Source organism: Ochotona princeps, unplaced genomic scaffold (genome assembly GCF_030435755.1).
Source record: "Ochotona princeps isolate mOchPri1 unplaced genomic scaffold, mOchPri1.hap1 HAP1_SCAFFOLD_246, whole genome shotgun sequence".
Classification (NCBI taxonomy): domain Eukaryota; kingdom Metazoa; phylum Chordata; class Mammalia; order Lagomorpha; family Ochotonidae; genus Ochotona; species Ochotona princeps.
Window position 1 is genome coordinate 87,867 of NW_026700774.1, and position 24,045 is coordinate 111,911.

General features: G+C 57.1%; 2 protein-coding genes across 7 annotated transcripts in view; one reads left to right on the plus strand and one right to left on the minus strand.

Moving 5' to 3' along the window:
• The window catches only part of LOC131477911 (DNA-binding protein RFX2), a 48,254-nt gene extending 44,659 nt beyond the window's left edge, over window positions 1-3,595 (minus strand). For both annotated transcript variants that reach the window (XM_058659900.1, XM_058659899.1), the window contains exon 1: window positions 3,589-3,595. The gene's annotated coding sequence lies outside the window, so the exon portion shown is untranslated. The remainder of the gene's footprint in view (window positions 1-3,588) is intronic.
• Window positions 3,596-7,714: 4,119 nt separating this feature from the next.
• Window positions 7,715-23,633, plus strand: LOC101527506 (long-chain-fatty-acid--CoA ligase ACSBG2). Of its 5 annotated transcripts, none has more exons than XM_058659902.1 (15): window positions 7,715-7,855; window positions 9,040-9,140; window positions 9,844-10,073; window positions 10,802-10,890; window positions 11,419-11,539; window positions 12,292-12,375; window positions 12,624-12,773; window positions 13,795-13,971; window positions 16,821-17,002; window positions 17,115-17,348; window positions 19,662-19,879; window positions 21,122-21,261; window positions 21,395-21,641; window positions 22,244-22,355; window positions 23,559-23,633. In XM_058659902.1, the coding sequence occupies exons 1-14, from the start codon at window positions 7,842-7,844 to the stop codon at window positions 22,315-22,317; spliced, it is 2,061 nt and encodes a 686-aa protein (XP_058515885.1). In that variant the 5' UTR covers window positions 7,715-7,841; the 3' UTR covers window positions 22,318-22,355; window positions 23,559-23,633. The 5 variants fall into 5 exon arrangements, with proteins under 5 accessions (XP_058515885.1, XP_058515887.1, XP_058515888.1 ...); XM_058659904.1 differs by having other exon boundaries at window positions 21,539-21,641; XM_058659905.1 differs by having other exon boundaries at window positions 21,542-21,641.
• Window positions 23,634-24,045: the final 412 nt, after the last annotated feature.

Here is a 24,045-nt window from a genome sequence, read left to right on the forward strand (position 1 = left end):
GAAACGCACCGCAGGACTTGTGTGGGGACGGAGGAGACGGCCAGGCGTACTGCCACAGAGCAGCTGGCAGGATTTGCTGACAGCCTGGGACAAATCAAGGAGTCAGGGCGACTATGTGGTGTCCCCGAACAATCAGGAGAGGTGAGTGGACACTGGCCAGGGGGCGGGCCCTGGAGGAGGGGCCTGAGCCATGGGGGGAGTGAGTGGACACTAAAGGGACAGGTCCCGGGAGGAGGGGTCTGGATGAGGGGGACCCCACTGGGCTTCCTCCAGATGCAGGTTTGTCTCTGAAGCCCCCCAGATAAGGCCAGCATGGGGGTCGCAGAGACCATCGGAGCACCCCCTCAGCACAGCACAGGCTCTCTGCGACCCTTCTCCCCAACACACGTTCCCTGCACCCGTCCATTCGTTCATCCCACAGCTGAGGGACACAGGCTGTGCCAGGCACACTTCTAAGGAAATCAACCTGGCCTACGGAGCAGCCAACAGGCATCTACACCCTGGAGAGAGCGTGCGACCACCTTCCCCTAGGCATGAGCAGCCCGCAAGCCCTTCTAACAACATGGAGACCGGAGACGTTGTGCCAATTAGGCACGTATGTGTTTGGCAGCCAAAGACTGGACCCAAAACTGGCACGAGGTGACTTCTAGTCCTGTCCCCTTCGGCCTGGGAATCGTCACAGAGTTGACAGCATGTGCGCGTGTGTGTGTGTGTGTGTGTGTGTGTGTGTGTGTGTGTGTCAGGAGGGTCCCCGGGCTGGGGCTTCCCTGGCCAGCTTCTGTGAGGGTGCCCCCCCAACAGGTCCCCAGCCAGGCACGCACAGTGACACATCCCTCCACGGATGGCCTGCAGCAGCCACCATGATCCTTCGCTCTGGGCAGCACCACAAGGGTTAACATGACTGGGGACGGCTCAGCCCCCAGCAAGGGATAAACTTTTCCTAAGTTGCTGACAAACAGGCTGAAAGCAGGGCCCAGGGCGCAGGCTATCCCAGGCATAGTCCCGGCTAAGACCTCTTGCCTCAGTCTGTGGATGCCAGAGCCAGCCCCGGCCACAGCGGAAAAGAAAATTCCGTGCCTAGGGGAGGGCTTCCCATCCACCCACCCTCCCTCGGAGATGCTGAGTGAGCTTATTTGAGAATCAGTCTAAGTCTTTAAACTTGAACGAGAGAAAGAACAGGACAAAAACAATAGCCCTGGTACATGCTAAAAACACAGTGATGTGGGCCAACATAATAATAATAATAATAATAATAATAATAATAGTAATCTGGTCGATGTTCTGTGCCGTCGTTATTATTTGGTTTGGAAACATCTGTATCTTTAGTTTGTAAAGAGATTTTTTTGGGGGGAGTGGGAGCTTGGGGGGAGAAATCCCAGCCTATACGAAATTCTACGACATAATTCAAAATTCAAAATAAAGATATATTAAAAAAAGAGATTTTTTTTCAAACTTGACAAGTGGCTATTGTACATATTTAAGGAGTGTTATGATCATAATTGGTATTGGAAATTATGACTAATTATTATTAGTATTATTATTGAACTTTTTTTTAAAGATTTTTATTATTATTATTGGAAAGCCAGAATATACAGAGAGGAGGAGAGACAGAGAGGAAGATCTTCCATCCGATGATTCACTCCCCAAGTGAGCCGCAACGGGCCGATGCGTGCCGATCTGATGCTGGGACCAGGAACCTCTTCCGGGTCTCCCACGTGGGTGCAGGGTCCCAAAGTTTTGGGCCGTCCTCCACTGCTTTCCCAGGCCACAAGCAGGGAGCTGGATGGGAAGTGGAGCTGCCGGGATTAGAACCGGCGCCCATATGGGATCACGGGGCGTTCAAGGCGAGGACATTAGCCGCTAGGCCACGCCGCCGGGCCCTATTATTGAACTTTCAAGTGTCTTTATGTCACTTTTACTTTTTTTAAAAAAGCTTGACAGGGGCTCCTCTCTGTATATCTTGGCTTTCCAATAATAATAAAATCTTTTAAAAAAAAAAGCTTGACAATAATTTGTCTATTTCTGGGATATTATTATTATTATTATTACCATTATTACTGGTCCCGGAAGTATCTTGCCTCATTTCCACTTCCTGCCTGACCTAAGGGCACTCGAGTATTTTTAATAAAGGCTCTGGTCATTTCCTTGAGGAGATGTGGCCTGGCATAGGGCTGCAGGCTTTAGCTCTCCACTGACAACGCCCTTTGGGACAACAAAACCCTCACCCATGCTGCACCCACGGGAGCCCCCCAGGCAGGGACGAGGCGCCCCCCAGGCTGCCCACCCTGGATCCCGCGGAGGAACCCCCAGCTCCATTCCTGCCTGGCAGCCAGGAAGCCCAGCAGGGGACCCCTCCCCTCCCCTGGCCGAGCAGGTGCTAACGGCCCCCCACCTCTCCACCCCACCGCAAAGCGCAGGGAGCGACGCAGGAAAGCCAGGGTTGGAGAGGGAACAGGGCCGGGGGCGGACGCGCTGTGCGGCCCTGGATCCTGTGGTGCGCTTCAACAAGTCAACCACAAACCGACGCTTTGCTCAAACTTTTCTTTCGCTTCGAGATCGGTCCAAATAGGGGAGCTGTGGCCGCGCGCGCGCGCACACGCACGCGGGGGTGGCGGGCGTGGAAAAGCCGGGGGCGGAGCCGGGGTCCCCCTCACAGCCAGGAATGTGAGGCGAGGAGGGGGTGGAGAGGAGGAGAGGCGAGAAGTGAAGAAAAACGGGGGGTGTCCGAGGAACCCCCAAACGCTGCAAAGCTGAGCGCGCCCGCCTCCTGGGGAGACCGGTCCAGAAAAGTGACCAGGAGAGACAAGCAGTTCGTCCCAGGACGGACGCACCCACGTTTCAGCAAAGGAGTTCTAGGGCCAATCCCCCCGAAATTCAGTGTTTTTTTGTGGGGCGGGAGGGTCGAGTGGAAAAGAGGAGACGCCGGGACACACCGAATGCAGGGCATGGCGCGGGTGGGGGCAGGTGCAAAAGGAAGCCGGCGTTGGAGCACCCCCCCCCCCAACAATCCCACCTCCCCGGGCACGGAGTTGGAGGCTAAGAAAAAAGAGAGGGTGCCGCAAGTTGAGGATTTGGGGGTGTCTGAGAGAGAGAGAAAAGTCGGTTCCGGAGAAGAAGAAACCCCCACACCCCATCTCCTTCCAAAGTCGGGCAAAAGTTTGTCAGGCGTGAGCGAGTGGCCGGGCGCCCCCAATTCACGGAGAAGGGGGTGTTGCTGGTGGTGGTGAGGGATGAACAGGACCGGAGGAGGAGGAGGGGGACCCCCCTTCTCGGAGACCCCCTTCCCGGGGACCCCCACGACTCCGAAAGGGGGGAGTTGCCAAAGGGGTTCCTGGGAAGTTGGGCGCATTTTTGAAGTCACAGCGTGAGGAGGGCCTTCGCTCCCGACCCCAACCCCCCAAAAAAATGCCTCAGAAAGTTTGAAGAGAGAACGGACGGCTCCCGCCTGGGGTTCGCGGGATCGGACGGACGTGTTTTGGGGGGACGCTGGCCGGCACCCCCTCCCCGGGGTCCTCCATCCCCGCCCCCGTACCCCTCAGCTCCCCCCCAAGCTCTCCCGGCACCCCGGGGTCCGGCGGCGACGGTCACCTGGAGTTCGGGCTCCCGCGGCGGCGGTGGCGGCGGCTGCTGCGTGTTGGTCCCCGTTGGTAAGTAACTGTCTCCACGGCTACAGTCTCTATGGCGGCGGCGCCGGCCGCTCCTCCTCCTCCTCCTCCTCCTTCGCCGCCGCCAGGGGGCGGGGCGTTGTTACCGGCAACGGTTACCAGGCTCCAACGGCCCGCCTCAACGGGCGCCCGGCAGGGGCGGGGCCGCAGGAACCGCAGGGACCGCAGGGACCCGCCGTCTTGGCTGCCCGAGCTGTCCGTCAGGGAGACCTGGCCAACCGACGCGGGGCGGGGGCGGGGCCGGGCGGGAGGCGCGCGTGCGGGGGCGGGCGCAGGAGAACCGGGCTGGTGGCTCCGCCTGGGGGACGGGCTGAGTGCCGGCTGCGTCCAGGGGCTCTTGGGCTCTGGGGACCCACGTCCGTGTCCTTGGGGCACCTGGGGTCTGAGGGGACCCACCTCCATGTCCATGGGGCACCTAAGACCTGGGGGACCCACGTCCATGTCCTTGGGGTCTGGGGGGACCCACTTTCATGTCCATGGGGCACCTAAGACCTGGGGGACCCACGTCCGTGTCCTTGGGGTCTGTGGGGACCCACCTCCGTGTCCATGGGGCCTGGGAGACCTACGACCACATCCATGGGGCACCTAAGACCTGAGGGATGGGCTGACTGCCTGCCGTGTCCATGCAGGACCTGAGCGCTTGGGGACCCATGTCCGTGTCCATGAGGCACTTACGGGCCTGGGGGGGCAGACCAACTACTGGCCTCGTTCATGCCGGACCTCAGGGCCTGGGGATTCATGTCCGTGTCCATGCAGCACCTAGGGCCGCGGGGACCCACGGCCACGTCCAGCCCTCAGGACCTGGACCCATGTCTGCCTCCAACCCACACACTTGAGGGTGGCTCCCCAGTTGGCTTGGGGAGTCAGCCAACCTGGGCCCGCCCGTCTCCCGAAGCGCTCTCAGATATTTTGACATCAAAAGCCGTGTTCATTCATTTCGTGGATGAAGACCATGGGGCATTTCATTTTTCATTTTGCTTTTGGTATCTTTATTATTATTATATTTTATACGAGGTGAAAATGTGGCAGTCTGGCCTAGGGGTCAGATTCTGCCTGTGTTTGTAAAATAAAAAATTTGTTGGCACCCACTACTTTGGGTGCAAGAGGCCGTATCCCATACAGGGGCCGGTGAAGAGTGAGACCAAGACCCCAAGCCCAGAGTTTAGTGTCCGGTCCTGTTCAGAGAGTGCCAACCCCCTCAGTCCCACGAAGAGGACAGAGACTCAGCTTACATCCGGGTGAGAGGACTTTGACAATACATGGGATACATCGGACCGCGTGGGGACTTCAGGGAGTTGATGGCAAGTGGGAGAGAGGTTAACAGGGCCAGCGCGATGGCTCCGCAGGCTAATCCTCCACCTGCAAGTGCCACAGGGAGGTGCAAAGTTTGAGTCCCAACTGCTCAGCTTGCTATCCAGCTCCCTGCTGATGTGCCAGGGAAGGCAGCGCAAGATGGCCCATGTGAGGATGTTCCGATACAGAGTAGGGCCCACCTGGGGGCTGGCACTGCGACACCAGCATCCTATATCGGAGCGCTGGTTCAAGTCCCGGCTGCTCTGAGAAGGGATCGGCTCGAATGCTCGGGCCTCTGACTAAGCCCAGGTTGGCTTAATCCCAGCCAAGTAGACACGTGCAGGGTAAACCAACAGATAATCTCTCTCTTTCGTCCCTCATTCTCCATCCTGCTCTTTTGACACCCTGCCTATAGAAGCCCTCATGTTCACCTTGGGAGGCACCTGGGAGCCCCACCGGCCCTTTTAGAGCATAGCAGGTGCATCTGAGAGCCTCTCCGCTGGCTAGGACCCGAACTCGAGCAGGCAGCTCTCATGAAGGCAGCACGCAAGGGCCATTTCCATCAGAAGCGCCTGTCCATGGGTGACTTTTGTGCCAGCAGCACCTGAGTGCCCCTTGCATTTTGAGAGCGGCGGCAATTTTTTTTTTTCACTTTTGGTCATCACCACATTTTTGTGCCACTCGAAATCATTTCCATAGCGAACAGTGGAGACGGCCCAGCGCGGCTGCCTGCCAAGGGGTCAGGTGGAGGTACCTCTTCCAAAAATTCACGCTTTCCCTGGCCAAGCGCATAAATTATCTCTAGGCAACCAGGGAGGGTGGACATGCATGGGCCATCCCCAGGGTCCACACAGAAGAGGACAAGGGCAGAGAGAAGAACTTGCAGAGAGTGAGGGGGGAAGGAGGGGGAACTTGCATAGAAAACCGGAGATTGAAGAAGGAAAAAGGGCTTCAAAAATGCATAACCAGAGAGAAATGGATTAGATCCTCTGACACAGCTCCGTCAGCATCGCACACTCACAGAGACTGGTTTGTTCAAAGACTGACTTTGTTGAGAGATTTGAAAAGCTGAGAGAGGGAGAGACAGAGAAGCGCACCTGTTGGGTCACTCCCCGGATGGTTGCAGACGCCACGGCTCGGCCAGGCCGCAACATCTGGATCTCCCCTTTGGGTGCCGCGTGGGAGACCCGGAAGAAGCTCCTGGCTCCTGACTTCAGACTGGCTCAGCTCCAGCCGTTGCGGTCACTTGGGGAGTGAATCAACGGTCAGAAGATGTTCCTCTCTGTCTCTCCTCCTCTCCGTATATCTGACTTCGCAATAAAAAATAAATCTTTAAAAAAAATTTGCTTTCTGCCTCCTGCACACAACATTTCCTGCTGACTGCTGCTCAAAGACACACACACACACACAATGGGAGTGGGTGCTGCTTTCAGGAACTGCTGGATCCAGAAGCCCCTAGGCCACCATCAGACTGCCCTTAGGACTTGATCTCCCCTTGCCTGGGTTCAGGCTCTGCTTGTCCCCAGCTACCCTCATGCTCCCCTCTAAAGGACAACCTGGCTGCCAGGGATCCTACCCTTTCACCTCCCACAGCAGGAACACTCTTGTTTTCCAATAAGGGGTGTGTGTGTGTGTGTGTGTGTGTGTGGATGAAGATCTTTGGGAGTGCACCTGTGTGTTACTGTGTCAATAAGAGCTCTGAGTAATGTAAACGTGCATTGAGCGGACAGTGAGTGACAGGGTAATAGATACATGCTTGTGTGTGTACAATATACCAGACACTATGGATGAGAGAGGGGTGTGTCTGTTTGTTGCTTATAATAAGAACATGTCTAAAGATGTTTATTTTTCTTGGAAAGGCAGATTTACACAGAGAAGGAGAGACAGAAACATCTTCCATCCGCTGGTTCACTCCCCAAGTGGCCACAGCTGCCAGAGCTGAACCGATCTGAAGCCAGGAGCCAGGAGTCTCTTCTGGGTCTCCCACGCGGGTGCAGGTGCTTTGGGCCGTCCTTTCTCTTGTCTGCCATCACCCTGCTAGCTGGCGGAAAGCAGGAGGGCACCCTTCTAATCTGGTCGCCCTGGAATGGCCACGACCTTTCCTGGTAGGGCCCGGGGTTTGAGTCCCCGCTCTGCTGCTCCAGCTCCCTGCTCGTGTAGACCATGGAGGCTGCAGCGGCGACGGGTCAAGGACTTGGGACATCCGGATGAAGTTCTGGGTCCCCAAGTTCGGCCCTGGCTGTTGGCATTTGGGGAGTAAAGCAGAAGGTAGGAGACTGTCCCTTTGTCTTTCAGACAGACACATCTGGGCTCAAGGAATCTGCACCCCGTCCCCAAACTGTCTGCCCAGCTCTGGCCCCAACTTCATCTCTCCCAGCCCGCCTTGTGCCGCTCCGTGGTTGTCAGTTTACATGTGTCTGTGTGATTCCAGGCATCTCTCTGTCTCCAGGGACAGACCTCACTGTGAGTCTGCACTCTGTGACATTCCCCAGCGTTTAGCCCAAGGTCCTGCGTTTGGGTGGTTCCTTCTAGAACCTTCCAGAGCCAGACACAAGTGCACAGTGTAGATGAGCGACTAATGAATGAACAGCTGACAATAACCCCTGCCCTGGAAGCAGTTTCCTTGTGGGAGGGAGTAGGGGGGAGGCATGGGGATGGGGAGGTAAGGACCAGGCACTGATGTCACAAAGGTGCCAGAAGGTTCTGGAATGTTCTAGAAGGTTAAATGGGGTAGTGGGCTTATTGGACAGGGGGAAACCACGAAACCACCTACTGTTCAGGTCCCCAGGAAGGGCTGGCCTTTTGAGGCAAGAAGGAAGACCCGTGTGCTGAACAGATGTCCCAGCTCCTGATGCCTCACCGTGGTGGCCACAACCTTACCTCATGAAGAGGGGCAGGTGTGGGGCCTGGCAGCTGGGCACAAGAGGGTGGCCGAGAGGGTGGCAGCAGGAAGCCGCGGGGATGCCAGCCCAGGTCTCTGACTCGGGCAGCACCGTGCAGGGCTGGTTAAAGTCTGTAGTGTCAGCTGTGTTCTTAGCAAATGTTGTCTATTCCCAATGTATTACTAGGAGTTGGTTTACTTATTTTCTGCTGTTTGAAATGCAGAGAGAGAGAGAGAGAGAGAGAGAGAGAGAGAGCGCGCGAGCGAGCCATCCACTGATTCACTCCCCAAGTGGCGCCACGGCTGAAACTGAGCCAATCCGAAGCAAGGAGCCAGGAGCTTCTTCCAGGTCTCCCATGCAGGTGCAGGGTCCCAAGGCTTTGGGCCGTCCCCCACTGCTTTCCCAGGCCACAGGAAGGGAGCTGGATGGGAAATGGAGCAGCCGGGATATGAGGCTATTACCCCTAGGGGATGCCGGCACTTGCAAGGCGAGGATTTACCCACTGCGCCAGCCATCGTACTAGGTCCTCAAATACATAAATCTAAGAAAAAGACAACAAAAAGTTGTATATTTAACAATATTTTTTTTCCTGGCTGTTCCCTAAATGATACAATTGAACAGCCCTGTAGTTAGAGTTTACATTATATCTGGTATCACCAGTCATAAAGATGGTTCATGAGTCTAGAAAGACAGGCTGCCTTTATGGTACAGCTAACATCCTATAGGAACACCGGTTCAAGTCCTGGCTGCTCCACTTCCAATGCTGCTCCCTACTAATGCTCCTGGGACAGCAGGAACCTTCAAAAGCACATGGATCGGCACAGATTTAATGCCAACCCGGTGCCGTTTCATGGTCTAGATGGCTATTTAGGAACCGTGTGTGAAGGGTTCCCTGAACTGATACCCTGAGACCGCTGACGAGCAAGAATATTCTGGAAGATTTCAAAACACATTGTCCCCCATACAATGACCTAGTGACTTGACCTTACAGCCACACCATCTCAGTGACCCTTCTGGACACCAGCTGGACCTCCTCTCTTGAAGTGCCCATCGCTCCGTAGTCTGGCACGCTCTCCTCTCTCGCTCAGCCCAGGGCAGGCATGACCATGGAACCCTCATGTTCTCGGCAGACATGAGCAGCGACTGGAGGAGGGTCTCCCTGCCAGTCCTGCTCAGGTCTCGTTTTTGACCTTCTGCAGTACCATCAAGAGCAGTCCTGTGGAGGTGGTGAAGGCCGAGCCCCCTGTGACTCTGGAAGAGGAGCCTGAGGACCATGGGACAGACACCAGCAAGCCGTCAGGTGTGCTGAGCCAGGGGGCGGCAGGGGGCGCGAAGGACACGCTGACTGGACCAACAGCCGTGCACAGGGATGTGTGACCCTGTAGGGCCCAGCCTGTGCACTTCCGTCACAAGCGAGTAGCCGACAGCATGGGGCAGGGCCGTGAGGCACTTGCTTGCCAGACTGGCACTTGGCATCCCTGTGCACACACAACGTGGCCAGTGCTGCCTGGATCTGTGAATGTGTTAGTTGGGTGTGATGGCCGCAGTTGGACTCGGGGGACCTTGCCAGCCATAAGGCAGAATCTCTGTCCACAGGTGCTCTTTTGCAAAAGAGATGTGATATGGGCAAGCAAGCCATCCCACTTGGACGGGTGTTTAACTGGCAGGGTTTAAGCAACCAGGGAGGGGGTGGGAATTAATTCCTGTATCCTGTATCACAGAGCCTGGGTTTGGGGCCTGACTCCATTTCCGATGTAGCTTCCTGCCAGCACACACACCCCCGAAGGCAGTGAACAATGGCCCTAATACTTGGGTCCTTGCCAGCTGCGTGGAAGACATGGCTGGGGTTTAGGGCTCCTGGCCTCGGCCTGGTACCGTGTTGGCTGTGGCAGGGAGTGAATGACAGTCAACCCAGCAAACCCCCAAAGTTAGAAGATCAATAGAAACCATTGCCACTGTCCCCGCCCCCTCTGCCTCCCCCGCACCCCGGGGCCTACCTGCAGTTCCCCTCAGCCTGTGGACCACCGAGCAGAGTGGAGAAGTCCTCCTGAGGCTCTCAAAGCACGGGCCGGGCCACGAGACCCCGATGACCATCCCCGAGTTCTTCCGCGACTCCGTCAACCGCTTCAGCACCCACCCAGCTCTGGCCTCCAAGAACGGCAAGAAGTGGGAGACGCTGACCTTCACCCAGTACTATGAGGCCTGTCGGAAGGCTGCCAGGTCCCTCATCAAGGTAAGGGCTCTGTCGCTGCTGCCCTGCCCTCCCACCCCGTCCCGCGGTGCCCCGCCTCAGTCCGTTCCTATCCACTTTGCGTCTGAGGTGGGAGACCTATACACACCGCAGTTCCCCGGTTCTTAAAAGTTTGTTATTCATTGATTGATTTGAAAAGCAGAGACACATCACGCAGGATGAGACAGCAGCAGAGATAGATTCAACCTGCTGGTCCGCTTTCCAGGTGCTTGCCACAGCCGGGGGTGGCGGGGAGCCGGGTCACAGGCAGAAACTGGGAGCTCCATCCGGGTCTTCCACATGGGTGCCGTCACTTCTCCCAGGTGCTGTTGATTACACAGACTAGCCTTCATACATCCTGGGAGCAGAAAGGGTGAAGCAGATGGCCCCAGGGAGGCCCGGATGGAGCTCCGGGCTCCTGGCTTCAACCTGGCTCAGCTCTGGCCGTTACAGCCATTTGGGCAGTGAGCCAGCAGACAGAAGATCTCTCTCTCTCTCTGTCTTTCAAATACATAAATGAAAAATAATCTTAGAAAAAAAAAACCTCATCGATCAAGAAGGTAGACACACTGTTTATACTGCTGGTGTTGAGTTCTAACGGGGCGGATGCTTTTTAAATGGTCCCTGGCTCGCTTTGCTCTGAAGTGGCCTGGAAGTGGGTGGAGGTGACAGGTGCGAGGGCGTGGCCGTGCACCTGCCGCCCATCCGTTGGCCTCTCTCTTGCCTCGCAGCTGGGTCTACAGCGCTTCCACGCAGTTGGCATCCTGGGTTTCAACTCCATGCAGTGGTTCATAGCTGCGCTCGGCGCCATCCTGGCAGGGTAAGGTGCGTCCCCCGGAAGAGGAAGTGGGTTGTCATCACCCCCATCCCCCGGGGCCTGGCAGCAGGGTGTTGGGAGAACCTCTGCCTTGGCATTGTAAAGGCAACAGCAACAGCGAAAAGACTCAAGGCAGGCCTCACTGGTCACTGCGCAGGCAGGAAGGGCAAGTTGGAGGTCACCATGGGACGCCAGCTCGCGTGGCTGAATGAACAGAGAGGCTGCGGTTGTAAGAGGAAACGCAGGCTGAGTCGTGGCTTTGAGTTCCAGGGCTGAGACTTTGCGGTGGGACCTCGAACAAGCGGCATTGCTGGCCGGTCCCAGTTCTGCTCTTCTGGGAACTGGGAGGGCTGTGGGTATCCCAAGGGCTACTGTGGTCACAACATCACAGGTGTTCCCTGCATATCTGGTCTTCATCTCGGGCTCCTGCAATCCTGGCACCTGCCTGGAGGAGGAGGACACGTTGCAGTGTAGGAAGGGGAATGGGGGTGGGGGGGCGCATACGCCTGAAACCCTTCTTTTTTTCCCCAGGGGTCTCTGTGTTGGCATTTATGCCACGAACTCTGCCGACGCTTGCCAATATGTCATCACTCAGGCCAAGGTGAATGTCTTGCTGGTGGAAAACGACCAACAGCTTCGGAAGATCCTTTCGGTAAAGCTGGACCCGGCGCTGCCGGCCACGTCCCATCCCCAGGGGAACTCTGGGTTCCCGGCCTAGGTGTCCTTCGGCCCCCACGGGGTGGTGACGAGCAGTGGGTCCACCTGGTCTACCCAGCGAGGCCCCCCTCGAGGGGAGAAAGACGTGGAGGAGGCACGGTGGGCAGGGAAAAATTGGAATTTCCACATCACACGCCCTTGGGCTTATTACTCAGCCTCTGCTTCAAACCCATCATCACGTGGTATTTCCTGGGCATCCTGCAGCTGTTTAGAAACTTCCATTGTTGAATAAAGGATTTATTTATTTGAAAGACATTGGGGTTTATTCTCAAATGCCCCACCCACACCCCATCCCCCATCAGCTGGGACTGGGCAAAGCCAGGAGCCAGGAGCTCCAACCGGGTCTCCCCGGTGGCAGCAGGGGCCGGAGCACTGCCCACCCCAGGGGCACCCGCAAAGGAGCTGGGTGGGAAGTGGAACAGCTGGGACTGATGGGTGCTCTGATGCGATGGCCTGCCTCTACCCGTGCTGGGTCCACACCCACCCCACAGTGGCCTGCCCAGGGCCGTCCTGGCTCCACCGACTGACCGGCTGGCTGGCACCAAGGCGTCCATGGGTAGCATAGAGTTTCCACGGGGGAGGGCACGGGTTGGCCCTGTTTCAGGACTCCCCCCACCCCACCCCAGCCGCCTCCATCCTCCCCAGACCTGGGGTGCCAAGAAACCTACACACAAACTTTTCTTGTAGATTCCAGAAAGCAAGATGGAAACCCTAAAAGCCATCATCCAGTACAGGCTGCCCATGCGGGAGAGGAATAATAACCTATATTCTGTAAGTGGGGGTGGGGAGGAGGGAGGCGGGGTGTGAGTGAAGGAAGTGGGTGGGGCCTCTGCACAAGAAATAGGGGTGCCCGGAGCTGGTGTTGGGAGCGGGGAGCACCACCAGAAAGCTGCAGGGTGAAAAGCGTGACGGGGAATCACACTTTGCAGAGAGAGCTGACGGGACCCAGTGGGACGGGGGACAGCCGTCTCTCCTGCGGCCGGCTCGCCGCCATCCTCTGCTGTCCTTTCCCTCCGCAGTGGGACGACTTCATGGAGCTCGGCAACAGCGTGCCGGACCTCCAGCTCGACCGGATCATCGAGAGCCAGAAGGCGAACCAGTGTGCTGTTATCATCTACACGTCCGGCACCATGGGCAACCCCAAGGGCGTGATGCTCAGCCACGACAATGTGCGTTGTAGCTCCTCCCCTCCGTGAGGGCGGGCTTTAGACCGACTGTGTCCTACTCCACACACACACACACACACACACACACACACACACACACACGCACAGGGTTGCAGGGCGTCCCTGCCCAGTGAGGACTGGACAGAGCAGGACAGGGGGTGGGGCTGGACAGTGGAAGAGCCGAGTTCAAAGCCTTGCTCTGTGATCTCAGCCGAAACACGTGACATTGCCGAGCCTCAGTTTCCCCATCTGTAAAATGAGAGTGCTACAAGCCTAATGGCCCCATGGGGGTCTTCTAGCCAGTGTTTCTGTCTGTGGTTGCGTGGGTGCATGGATGCGGGGCAGGGCGGGGAAGCGGATATAGAGGGGCTGAGGTCACTGTTAGGGTAAGGCACAGTCCACCAGGTCTCAGCATGTAGCTCCACAGAGCCTCCGGTTGCCTCCAAGGAGAACCTGGAAATCGTGTGCTCGATGCCTGTGTCAGGCAGGTTTCTCGCTTTACGGCAATCCAGCTGTTATTTTATAAATGACCACACTGAAGGCCTCCAGAGAGGTGAGGTGGCCAGCCCAAGGTCACACGGTAAGGAACGTGTTAGAAGCAGGCTGAGAACCAGGGCCGGCTCTTCCCACTGTCCCGGCTGGTAACCACACTGCTTAATGTGTGGATTCATTTAGCTAACATCAAGAGGCATTAGGAAACTTTGGGAGCCTGCTGAAGAATAGCATGTGTAACACAAAAAGGTATTTTGTGAAGATTTTTTTTTTTTTTAACTTATGACCGAGGCCAGTGTGTGCAGGTTCTGTGGGTTAAGCTTGTCTGTTTTCTGGAGTGTCGGTTCAAGTCCTAGTTACTCCACTTGTGATCCAACTCCCTACTCCTACATCTTGGAAGGCACAGCAGGTAACGACTCAAGTACCTGGGCCCCCGCCACACCTACAGGAGACCCCGAGGGAGTTCCTGGCTCCTGGCTTCCTAGTTATTACCAAATAGAGCTAAGCGGGCCATCTGCTTGCTGTGTTCTAGATCACATGGCTAGCGGGGACGCTGGCCAAGAACCTGGGCCTTACAAGTACCACGGGCAAGCAGGAGGCAGTGGTGAGCTACCTACCCCTCAGCCACATCGCAGCCCAAATGATGGACATCTGGCTGCCCATCAAGGTCGGGGGTGTCACGTACTTTGCTCAGACCGACGCGCTCAAGGTAGGGGCCACGTGGCTTAGTCATTTCTTTTGGCGTATATGTCTCCCGGAGGTTGGAGATGTGATATCCCCTTTTCTGGGTTTACATGTTTTGAATATTAGAACATTGTCTGTGTTCCCTTCCACTGGGCTCTGTGATGATGTACACTTCCTTTCTTCATCCTCCTCTTCATTTCCTCCACCCTATACACGCCAGGTAAATCACCCTGAACTAACTCAGCTGAGCCCCTTCCCACGCGGTGCAACTTTTTGGTTTTCCTGGAGTTACTGGTTGCATTTGTTTTTTTTCCTCCCCTGTCCAGTTGTTCCACCTGACCTGCCACTGCTCACTCTTAAGTCTCCAAGTATTCAAATTTCCTCTCTTATTTCTGTATTTATCTTTCTGCCTCAGGCTGGGCTGGCTTCTCTTAGGCTGTGTCTCCGGATGTGACACTTGAAGAGGGTGGGAGGGAGGGTCTGGCTTCTCTGAGTGCTTGTGGTGGGGACAGGTTTGAATGAAAGGGACGTGAGGAGAACAGGGTAGGACAGGGGGAGAGGCCGAGGTGGCTGAGGTGCACTTTGACCTCTGACAGACTGCAGGTTCAGCGGCCTTTGAAGGAGTCCAACTTCCCAGGTATTCCTGAATGTTAGCAGTTCTCTGGGAAAGAGGAAATTGAGGGCCCCTTGGGGCTCTGGATGGGACAGAAGTATATCTCCCCTTGTAGGAGGGACCTTCAATTTTCTCGAGTCTTTTTGTTATTATTACAGCTTCATTTAACTGAGCAACATCCTTCGGTAGGTTTTTCAGAGTGGTCATGTGACAGAACATTTTCGTTCCCTCTGTGTCTGGATGTTGCAAACATTCACTGAGTGGACCGAGATCTCTGGGATTTCCCGGTCCTCTCTGCCTTAGCTCCCCCTCCACTGTCTTGTCAAAGCACAGCAACGTTTCAGCTCAAAGCAGCTCGCGTGGATTAGCTGATGGTCCAACGTGGGCTTCGCGGGGCTCCCACCAAGGAGTCAGCGGAGTCCCCCTCCATCTTCCTGCCTTCCTGAGGAGGGTCCCTCCCTCCCTCCCTCCTCAAGCCAGCAGAGTCGAACCTTCCAGTAGGCACACCCTCTTTCTCTCTTCCACCACTCTGACCCCTGCCTCCCTCTCACACAGACCCTCCTACATCCCTGGGTCACCGGAGTCGTCCAGGGGAACGACTGTGCCCATCAAGGTCACTCCCACAGGTTAAACCTCGGGGCCTCTGTACTTCCTTCTAGAAGGTTCCTGACGCTGCTCTAAGTACTGGCTGACTGAGTTCTTGGCTTCCATGTATCCTGATGCCTGTCAGCTGTGTGTGGACACACCGTGGGTTCTCAGTGAATGTCCCCCTTGTGGGCTGCACACACACACACACACGTTCGCTCACACCATCACAGACAGGGCCTAAGAAGTTGTCCCATATTTCGCATCAACCCCAAACAGTTCTACACTGCCTACTAAAGGGGTCGGGGAGGGGGAGGCAGAGGCGTGGTTCACCTTTGAAGAGACTTGCAGGCTGTGTTCAGATGAACAGTACCATCTCCCATCCCCCACCATAAGTGGGTGCGAGACATTCTGGCCTCTCCACACGCTCCCCCCTGCACCTGCTGTCCTCCTGCTGGCACTGATCTCCTCCGTGACAAGTGGCGTGGTGGGCACCTTGACCGTGCTCTGCTGAGACCTGCCCAGGCTTCTTTCTCCAGCTTCTCGTTGGGTCTCCAGGGCTCTCCGCACGCTCCGGCCACACATCCCAGATGCTTGCCTTCTGCTTTTCTCACAGCTGTTGGAAGAGCACACAGTACTTCACGTTTAAGTTCAATCTATTGATAAAATTTTTAAAAGATTTATTTTTATTGGAAAGTCAGATATACAGAGAGGAGGAGACAGACAGGAAGATTCTCCATCCAATGATTCACTCCCCAGTGACCGCAATGGCTGGAACTGAGCCAATCTGAAGCCAGGAGCCAGGAACTTCCTCCAGGTCTCCCACACAGGTGCAGGGTCCCAAAGCCTTGGGCCGTCCTCCACTGCTTTCCCAGGCCACAAGCAGGGAGCTGGATGGGAAGTGGAGCTGCCGGGATTAGAACCGGTGCCCATATGGGTTCCCGGGGCGTTCAAGGCGAGGACTTTAGCTGCTAGGCCATGCCGCCGGGCCCCATTTTGTTTTCTTTTTGCAGTGAAGGTATGCTTCCTGCCACTGGCACCTGGGCACTCTTGTTGGAAGGTCTGGCTTCACGCTGGGGTCTGGGACTCTGCCCTGCTGACCCCTGGGTCTGCGTGTATTCTGGCGCCACACAGATGTGGTTACACTGGCTTTAGACAGTTCTTCTCCTGGAGCCGTCTCAGCGACAGATCCGTTTGGTTTGAGGTGGATGAAGGTGCTTACTTGACCGACAGAAAACTTAAAAATTCAAGCACCTAAACCTTTTGATTTCTGTGCTCTTGCAACACCGCCTAAGCCAGCCTGGGTCCTCACTTCTCTGTGCGAGTCAACAGCGGGTTTTGGCAGGGGCGGCCTGGGACCGCAGGCCAGTTCTGACTGAGGAGGAATCGGATCCCTTTAGACAATTGTGTAGTGTCCCCTTCCCGGGCGGCCTCCCAGGGCCAGCTGAACACTTCGTTCCCCAAGGGACGCTGATGCCCCAAGGGGCATGTGCCCCAGGAACGCCTCGTGGGTGACCGCCCTTCACCCGATCCCTAGAGCAAATGCAAGCATCGGATTGGCTCACCCCGGGGCCCGAAGTCCACCCTCACCCCGGCAGCCGAGGGAGGGCCGTCCGGCGTGCTGTGGAGCGGGTGGGCAGGCGGGGAGAGACCCATGGCTGTGGCCCCACCTGCAGGGCTCGCTGATCGGCACACTGCAGGAGGTGAAGCCCACAGCCTTTCTTGGGGTGCCCCGCATCTGGGAGAAGATGCAGGAGACGATAAGACAGAGCGTGAGCAAGTCCTCGAGCCTGAAGAAGAAGGTGTTCTCGTGGGCCAAGAACGCCGGACTCAGGGTCAACACGAGGAAGATGATGGGGTAGGCTGCGGGGGGATGGTGGGAAGGAGGAAGCCCAGCCTCCCCAGGTGCCCAAGCCTGGCCTCCCACCATGGAGGCAGCGGACCTCTCCCGAGCCCCATCTCGTCCCCAGGAAACGTGATACCACTGTGAGCTACCGCATGGCCAAGGCCCTGGTGTTCAGCAAGGTCAGGAGCTGGCTGGGCCTGGACCACTGCCGTTACTTCATCAGCGGGGCCGCCTCACTGTCCTCGGAGACTTCCGAGTTCTTCCTCAGCCTGGATATTCCCATTGGCGAGATGTACGGCCTTAGTGAGAGTTCGGGACCCCACACGGTGTCCACCCAGCACAACTACCGCCTTCTCAGGTGCCAGGCTCCCTGGCGGGTGGGCGCGGGTCCCCCCGTCTCAGCAAGGCCTCCATTAGCTTCCATGTGCCCCACACCTCCCGCCTGTGGAAGCCAAGCCTCTCACAGTCCAATGGCCGGGGGCCAGCTGCAATGCCCTGCGCTGTCCTCTACCCCGCTGCCTCTTGCATGATCCTCCCCCACCCACCATGAGAGCCTCAACACCCCATCCCTGGGATGGCCCACCTCAGACCCCTGCCTGGGTCCTCCCTGGCCTTCTCCCAGGACCAAGAACCAGAACCTAGCCTGTCTCTCCCCAACTCCTCCCGGCGGCTGCCTCCTGGCCTGGCTGCTCTCCCAGACTGGGGCCTCTCCAGTTATCCGGGGTCTGGCTGGGGAAGCCTACTGTCAGTTGAATCTTCCCAGTGAGGCAAAATCACGTGCTGCCCTTGACTTTAACCCCTGTCCACTCAGTCGTTGCCCCATTTGGGCTGTTTCATGTGGAACCCAAAGGCCCACTCAAATTCCTTGGAAACCAAAGGGCATGCCATCCCTGGAGATAAGGCACTTCCTGGTAGGGCACAAAAGGCACGGATGCCAACCTCTACCTCCAGTATGTTTTCAAGATCTATGTCTTTATATGAAAGGCAGAGAGAGAGAGAGAATACTTCGTATTGGCTGGCTTACCTCCCAAAAACCCTCAAGACCAGAGCCAGGGGCCAGGAGCTCCATCTGGGATCCCCATGGGGGTAGCAGGCAACTCCTGAAGCCAGCACCTGCTGCCCTCCAGGGTGGATACCAGTAGAGAGACGGGTCAGAAGCAGAGAAGCTGGGCCTCAAACCATGGACATGGTAGCCCCTAGGGGCGGTGAAGAGCTCCCCCCTCCACACTGGGGCCCCGGACGAGTCATCCAATACCAAGAACCACCAAATGGCTGACTCACGGTTCTGGAGGGCAGACGTGCTGTGTCAAGGAGTAGGGCATGAGCAGCTGCACGTGGGGCTGGCAGTCCCTGGGGGCTGAGGGTTGCAGGGGGAAACATCTCTGATCCCCAGCCCTGTCTTCACATGTCACCTCCATGCGTGAACCTGCTGCAGGGACACGGGCTTGTCCTGGATTACAGGCCAGCCTGACTGTGGGATGACTTCATCGTAGCTAGTCTGACCTGCAGCCTCCTAGTTCCCATCAGGCTTGGGGAATAGTTTTTTTTTTTTTTTTTTGAGGGGGAATGGGGAGGAGAAGACACATTCAAACCATTCAAATAAATGTCCCGCCAAGGCAACATCACCATAACTGTTTCTGGCATCAACAGTGCCCAGCCCAAACACCCGTCAGGGTCCCTCCAAGGGTTCCTGGAGGTGTGGAACTGTAGGCAAGCTGGGGTGGGGGGAGGAGCAGGTGTTTGCATAGTTAGGACATGAGATGTAGTGTTGGGGTTCAAGCCCCAGCCTGGCTTCTGACTCCGGCTCCCTGCTGCACACACTCTGCCAAGTAGAAGGGTTGGCGCCAGGACTCCAGGCGGTGTTGGGGGGCCTGCAGCCCACTCGGGGATCCAGGATGTGTAGCTTTGAGCTCCTGGCTTCAGTGTGGTCCTCGTCTGGTTACTGCAGGCTTTGGGGCAGTGAACCACCAGATGGAAAAATCCCTGTTTGCTCTTTCTGCTTTAAAAAAGAAAAAAAATTATTGGAACGTCAGATATATAGAGAGGAGGAGAGACAGAGAGAAAAATCTTCCATCTGTTGATTCACTCCCCAAGTGGCCAAAACGGCCAGAGCTGAGCCAATCCGAAGCCAGGAGCCAAGAGCTACTTCTGACTCTGCCACGCGGGTGCAGGGTCCCAAGGCTCTGGGCCGTCCTTCACTGCTTTCCCAGGCCACAGGCAGGGAGTTGGGAGGGAAGTGGAGCAGCTGGGACACAAACTGGTGCCCCTATGGGATCCCAGCGCATGCAAGGTGAGGACTTAGACACTAGGCTACTGTGCCCCGGCCCTTCTCTGCCTTTCTCACACACACACACACACACACACACAATCTTGGTACAAAAAAACAATTTGAAAACCATGCATTTTTTTTCCATAACATATTTTCCATGACTATTTTGAAGACTGCACTTATGGCTAGAATTTATCCCCCACACACACATGAGGTGTAAGAAGCCGCCCACAACAACCTGAGCTTTCAGATCCAGAGAGCGCTGGGAGTGGGACCCCATGGAGGAAGACGCTGGGAGTGAGACCCAACGCCGGGTCCCACTCCTGCCCGCTGGGCTGCAGGGGCAGGTGCCCGTGGCCGGTGTGTCTGACTGGCGGCTCCTTTGCCCCCCCACTCCGGCAGCTGTGGGAAGGTCCTGAGCGGCTGTAAGACCATGGTGTCCCAGCAGAACGCCAACGGCATCGGCGAGGTCTGCCTGTGGGGCCGCCACGTCTTCATGGGCTACTTGGACATGGAAGATGCCACCACGGAGGCCATCGATGAGGACGGCTGGTTGCACACTGGGGACCTGGGCCGCGTGGACAGCCAGAGCTTCCTGTACATCACGGGACGCATCAAAGGTAGGAGGGGACTGGGGTGAGCCTGCCTGCCCTTGCTGAGGCCCCGCCCCTGGGCCACACCTACCTGCACCTGCTGAGGCCCCGCCCCCTGGGCCAGCACCTGCTGAGGCTCCGCCCCTCAGGCTCCCCAACCCCCTGAGCTTGCAGCCGGGCTCTGCCACTCCCCACACGTGACAACAGGCTCCAAGCTTGGCAGGATGGGCCTGGGAGACACGAGACCCTGCACTCTCACTCCCTGTTAGGAAAATGGAGCTAAGAGGCCAGTCTGTGTATTTATTTATGTGACAGAATGACACACAGAGTGCCCGATCACAGATTCCCTCCCTAAACAACTGCATTAACCAACTGAAGGCCAAGGCCAGAGACCGGGCACTCCCTGCAGGCCTCCCCCGTGGGCAGCAGAGACCCCAGCACTCAGCCCCCACCTGCTGCCTCCCACTGGCGCATGCGCAGGGCGCTAGAGTCAGGCGCCCCAGCCGGGACTCAAACCCAGGCCCTTGGCGTGCGCTTCTTTATCACTAAGCTACTTGTCCACGTCAGAGAAGTTTATTTATTTTTTTTTTTAAGATTTATTTTTATTGGAAAGGTGGATATACAGAGAGGAGGAGAGACAGAGAGGAAGATATTCCACCCATTGATTTGCTCCCCAAGTGGCTGCAATGGCTGGAGCTGAGCCGATCCGAAGCCAGGAGCCTCTTCCGGGTCTCCCACATGGTGCAGGGTCCCAAGGCTTTGGGCCGTCCTCAACTGCTTTCCCAGGCCACAGGCAGGGAGCTGGATGGGAAGCGGGGCTGCCGGGATTAGAACCGGGGCTCATATGGGATCCCAGGGTGTGCAAGGTGAGGACTTTCGCCACTAGGCCACCGTGCTGGGGGCCTTTCCATAAACTTTGAAGCAGGATGGCTTGGTCACTTTGCAAGACCCCAGGGTTGGTGTTGGGGAAAGACCGGTTGGTGGAAGTGGAAGAAGGTGTACATCATGGACAGCAGGTGGCGCCAGTGCGTTGGGGCAGTTCTCTGAGTCAGCTACACACACACACATACACACACACACACACACACACACACACACACACACTCCCTCCCTCCCTCCCTCCCTCCCCTCCAACCCCCAGGACAGGCAGCCGGGCTGTCGGATACAGTCCACTTTGCCAATTTGTAAGACACCGCCACAGGTGCAGCTGGGCAGGCAGGTGCACCCCACTGTGGGGAAAGCGGCATCACCAGCCAGCCTGTGTTACAGAAATCCTCATTACGGCGGGTGGCGAGAACGTGTCCCCGGTGCCCATTGAGACCCTGGCGAAGCAGAAGATTCCCATTATCAGCCACGCCGTGCTGGTGGGAGACAAGGCCAAGTTCCTGAGTATGCTGCTCACACTGAAGGTAGGCTGCCATCCGTGCCCTCCTCCGCAGAGGGTCGGGGGTGAGGGTTGGGATGGGCAGGTGGCACCGGCCACGGACAGGCCCCAAGTGGTGACACGGGTGTCCCCCCTGGGGTGGGGCGTGGCGGGGACAGTGTGAGACCGACTGGCTAAGCGGGGAGCCGCTGGACAAGCTGAGCCCGGAGGCACTCAACTTCTGCCGAGCCGTGGGCAGCCTGGCGAGCACCGTGACGGAGGTGGTGAGGCTGCGGGACCCCCTGGTGTACACGGCCATCCAGCAGGGCATCGACGCCGTCAACGCGGAGGCCATCTCCAACGCGCAGAAGATCCGCAAGTGGCTGATCTTGGAGAAGGACTTCTCCATTGTAACCGGGGAGCTAGGTGAGCGGGGCGCCCATCCTTGGCTTGTGCCTGGGTTCCCATGGGCTCCAAACGGATGGATCCTTTATCCTGAGGGGGTCTGTGCGACCAGCTAGGGACTGGTGGGCGTGGGATAGCGGCTGCCACTTGCAGCTAATGGGCTCCCAGCTCCCTGACCACAGACTCATCCCGGGGCAATGTGTGTCCCGCGTCTGGGAGTGAGATTTGAACTCCTCCCTGCAGGCTCCGAGCAGGACCGTCCTTGGCACCTGTTAGCCCTCTGCTTCCAACACCCTCCTCTCCCAGTCCTCTGCCGGGACGGCTCCTGCTCACCGTCCAGGCCTCATCCTGCAAGCTGCCTGCCCACAGTGGCCCTTCCCTTCCCCATGTTGGCTCAAGTGACCATCCTTAGCCCTGGACCTATACCACCCGGGGCTCGCGACGGCTCCTGCCTTGTCAGTTCTTGTGTTACTGTAAGGAAATACCAGAGGAGCGTTTGTGTTGTAAAGAACAGAGGTTTCAGTTCACAGCTGTTGGTGGCCGGAAAGTCCGAAGGGCATGGCTCTGGCTCCGGCCCAGCCCCGACATAAGCTGGCTTAGCTGCTTTTCTCCTCTCTTGTCAGGTCCGACGACAAAAATCAAGAGGCATTTCATAAACCTCAAATACAGGCAGCAAATCGAGAGCCTATACCAATGACTGTGCAAGCGGCTGCACTTGCTGCGGGCTGACCGACGGTGAGACGTGGGTGCGAGGCATGGTCCACTAGGTGTGGCTGTGCCATGACCGACTGGGCCTGAGAGCGCCATGACCGACTGGGCCTGAGAGCGCCCCTCGCATGGCAGGCCCACCGGGGAGCAGAAGCAGAGTGCGTGTGGACTCTGGGATGCCCCTATGGGAGTCTGGTGCCACAGCGCGTGCCCAGTGCTTCCTGCCTTTTCTGGTTAAGCTCCTGCATGGGCCAGGAACCCTGGACGGCTGGCCCCCCTTGGGGACAGCAAGGAACGGAGAGGTGAGCCCTGCTCACCTGCCAGGTGTCCAGGCAGCTGCACAGCACGGGAGCTCCTGGATAACTCCCGCCTGGGAAAAGTGTCCCCCCTCTGATGCCCGAATCGGTGCGGGGAAGGGACAGGTTGGAGACCCCCCACGATGGGACTCAGGCCTGATGAGCTGCTGTAGTGGTCAGTCCAGGGTATATGAGTGACCACTTCCCCCCGACCCTGCAGCTGTGTGTGTGAGAGAGACAGAGACAGAGAGAGAGAGAGATTCCCTTCATATGGGAATGCCAGTCCCCCTGCCCTAATGATTTCCTTCCAACCTCTGGAATGACTACATCTCCGTATGGGGCCCCACTTTGGGCGCCATGACTCACAGCAGGTGAATTGTGGCAGGACTGCCCCGAGGCCCATGCTCTCTGTCTGTCTGCCCCTCACTCAGCACGTGCCGGCTCAAGTCCCCCACCTTTTGTCAAGTGTCTCAGGGTGGGCTCCATTCAGCATCCACGTCCACTGCCACCTCCCCCTCCCATCTTTGCAGCACTTCTGATTTTACTTTGCAGTGGGGTGAGCGGTGGGAGGTGGACCCTCCACTGTGGCCCCATCCAGCCTGGGTGAGGCCCCTCTCACTCAAGAAGTCCAACACACATGGGATCTATAGGTTGAGGTGATAACACGTGGGGTCACAGAACACTTCCTGTAACCGTTTGTTTTCCCTGCTCATTTGTTTTCTTTCAATGTAGCTACTGAGACAGTTTCAGTGGTGTGGGTGGAAGCGCTGTTCCATTTTCCTTGGATGGCATCACTCAGCAGACAGCTCTCCACGGAGGGGCGTGGGGGCCAGGGGTGGTGCCCAGGGAATCCGTTCTCTCAGCAAGACCCTAGGGCTGTCTCACGGCTAGTGACGGGCACACACGTCACATCCTGTTCTTTCTCCTCCCCCAGGTCCGCTGGGTGGTGACTTGCTCCTCGGAGCAGGTGCTGCACCTTGGGTCTGTGAGGTCATGCTCTCCTGGTGGTGAGGAGGTGCCTCACTGAACCCTGCCTGCTGCCGCCCAGGGCTTCTCACAGGTCTGTCCACGCCCCTCCCAGCCACGGGCCTGGAGAAGCCCTGGGCAGAGAGGGGAAGGACCAAGAGGGACTGGCTGGGCCAAAACACAGCTGTAGCATTGGGGTTTCCAGCTGGATTTATTATGATTATTTTTTTTCTTCTCCGATCCTCCAGAGGACATCAAGAGACCTTAGCCGCCTCGAGTTTGAAGGGCCAGGCCCCCAGACCCACACATGTGCCTGGGAGCCACCTGGAAGTCCCCCCTGACAAGTTCTGGTAATAAAGCTCTTTGCTGTCACGGGTCTTGATTGACAGTCCAAGGCGGACACTTCCTGTTTTCTGTGCAGTGTAATGAGGAATGGCCTGAGCACACATCAGTTC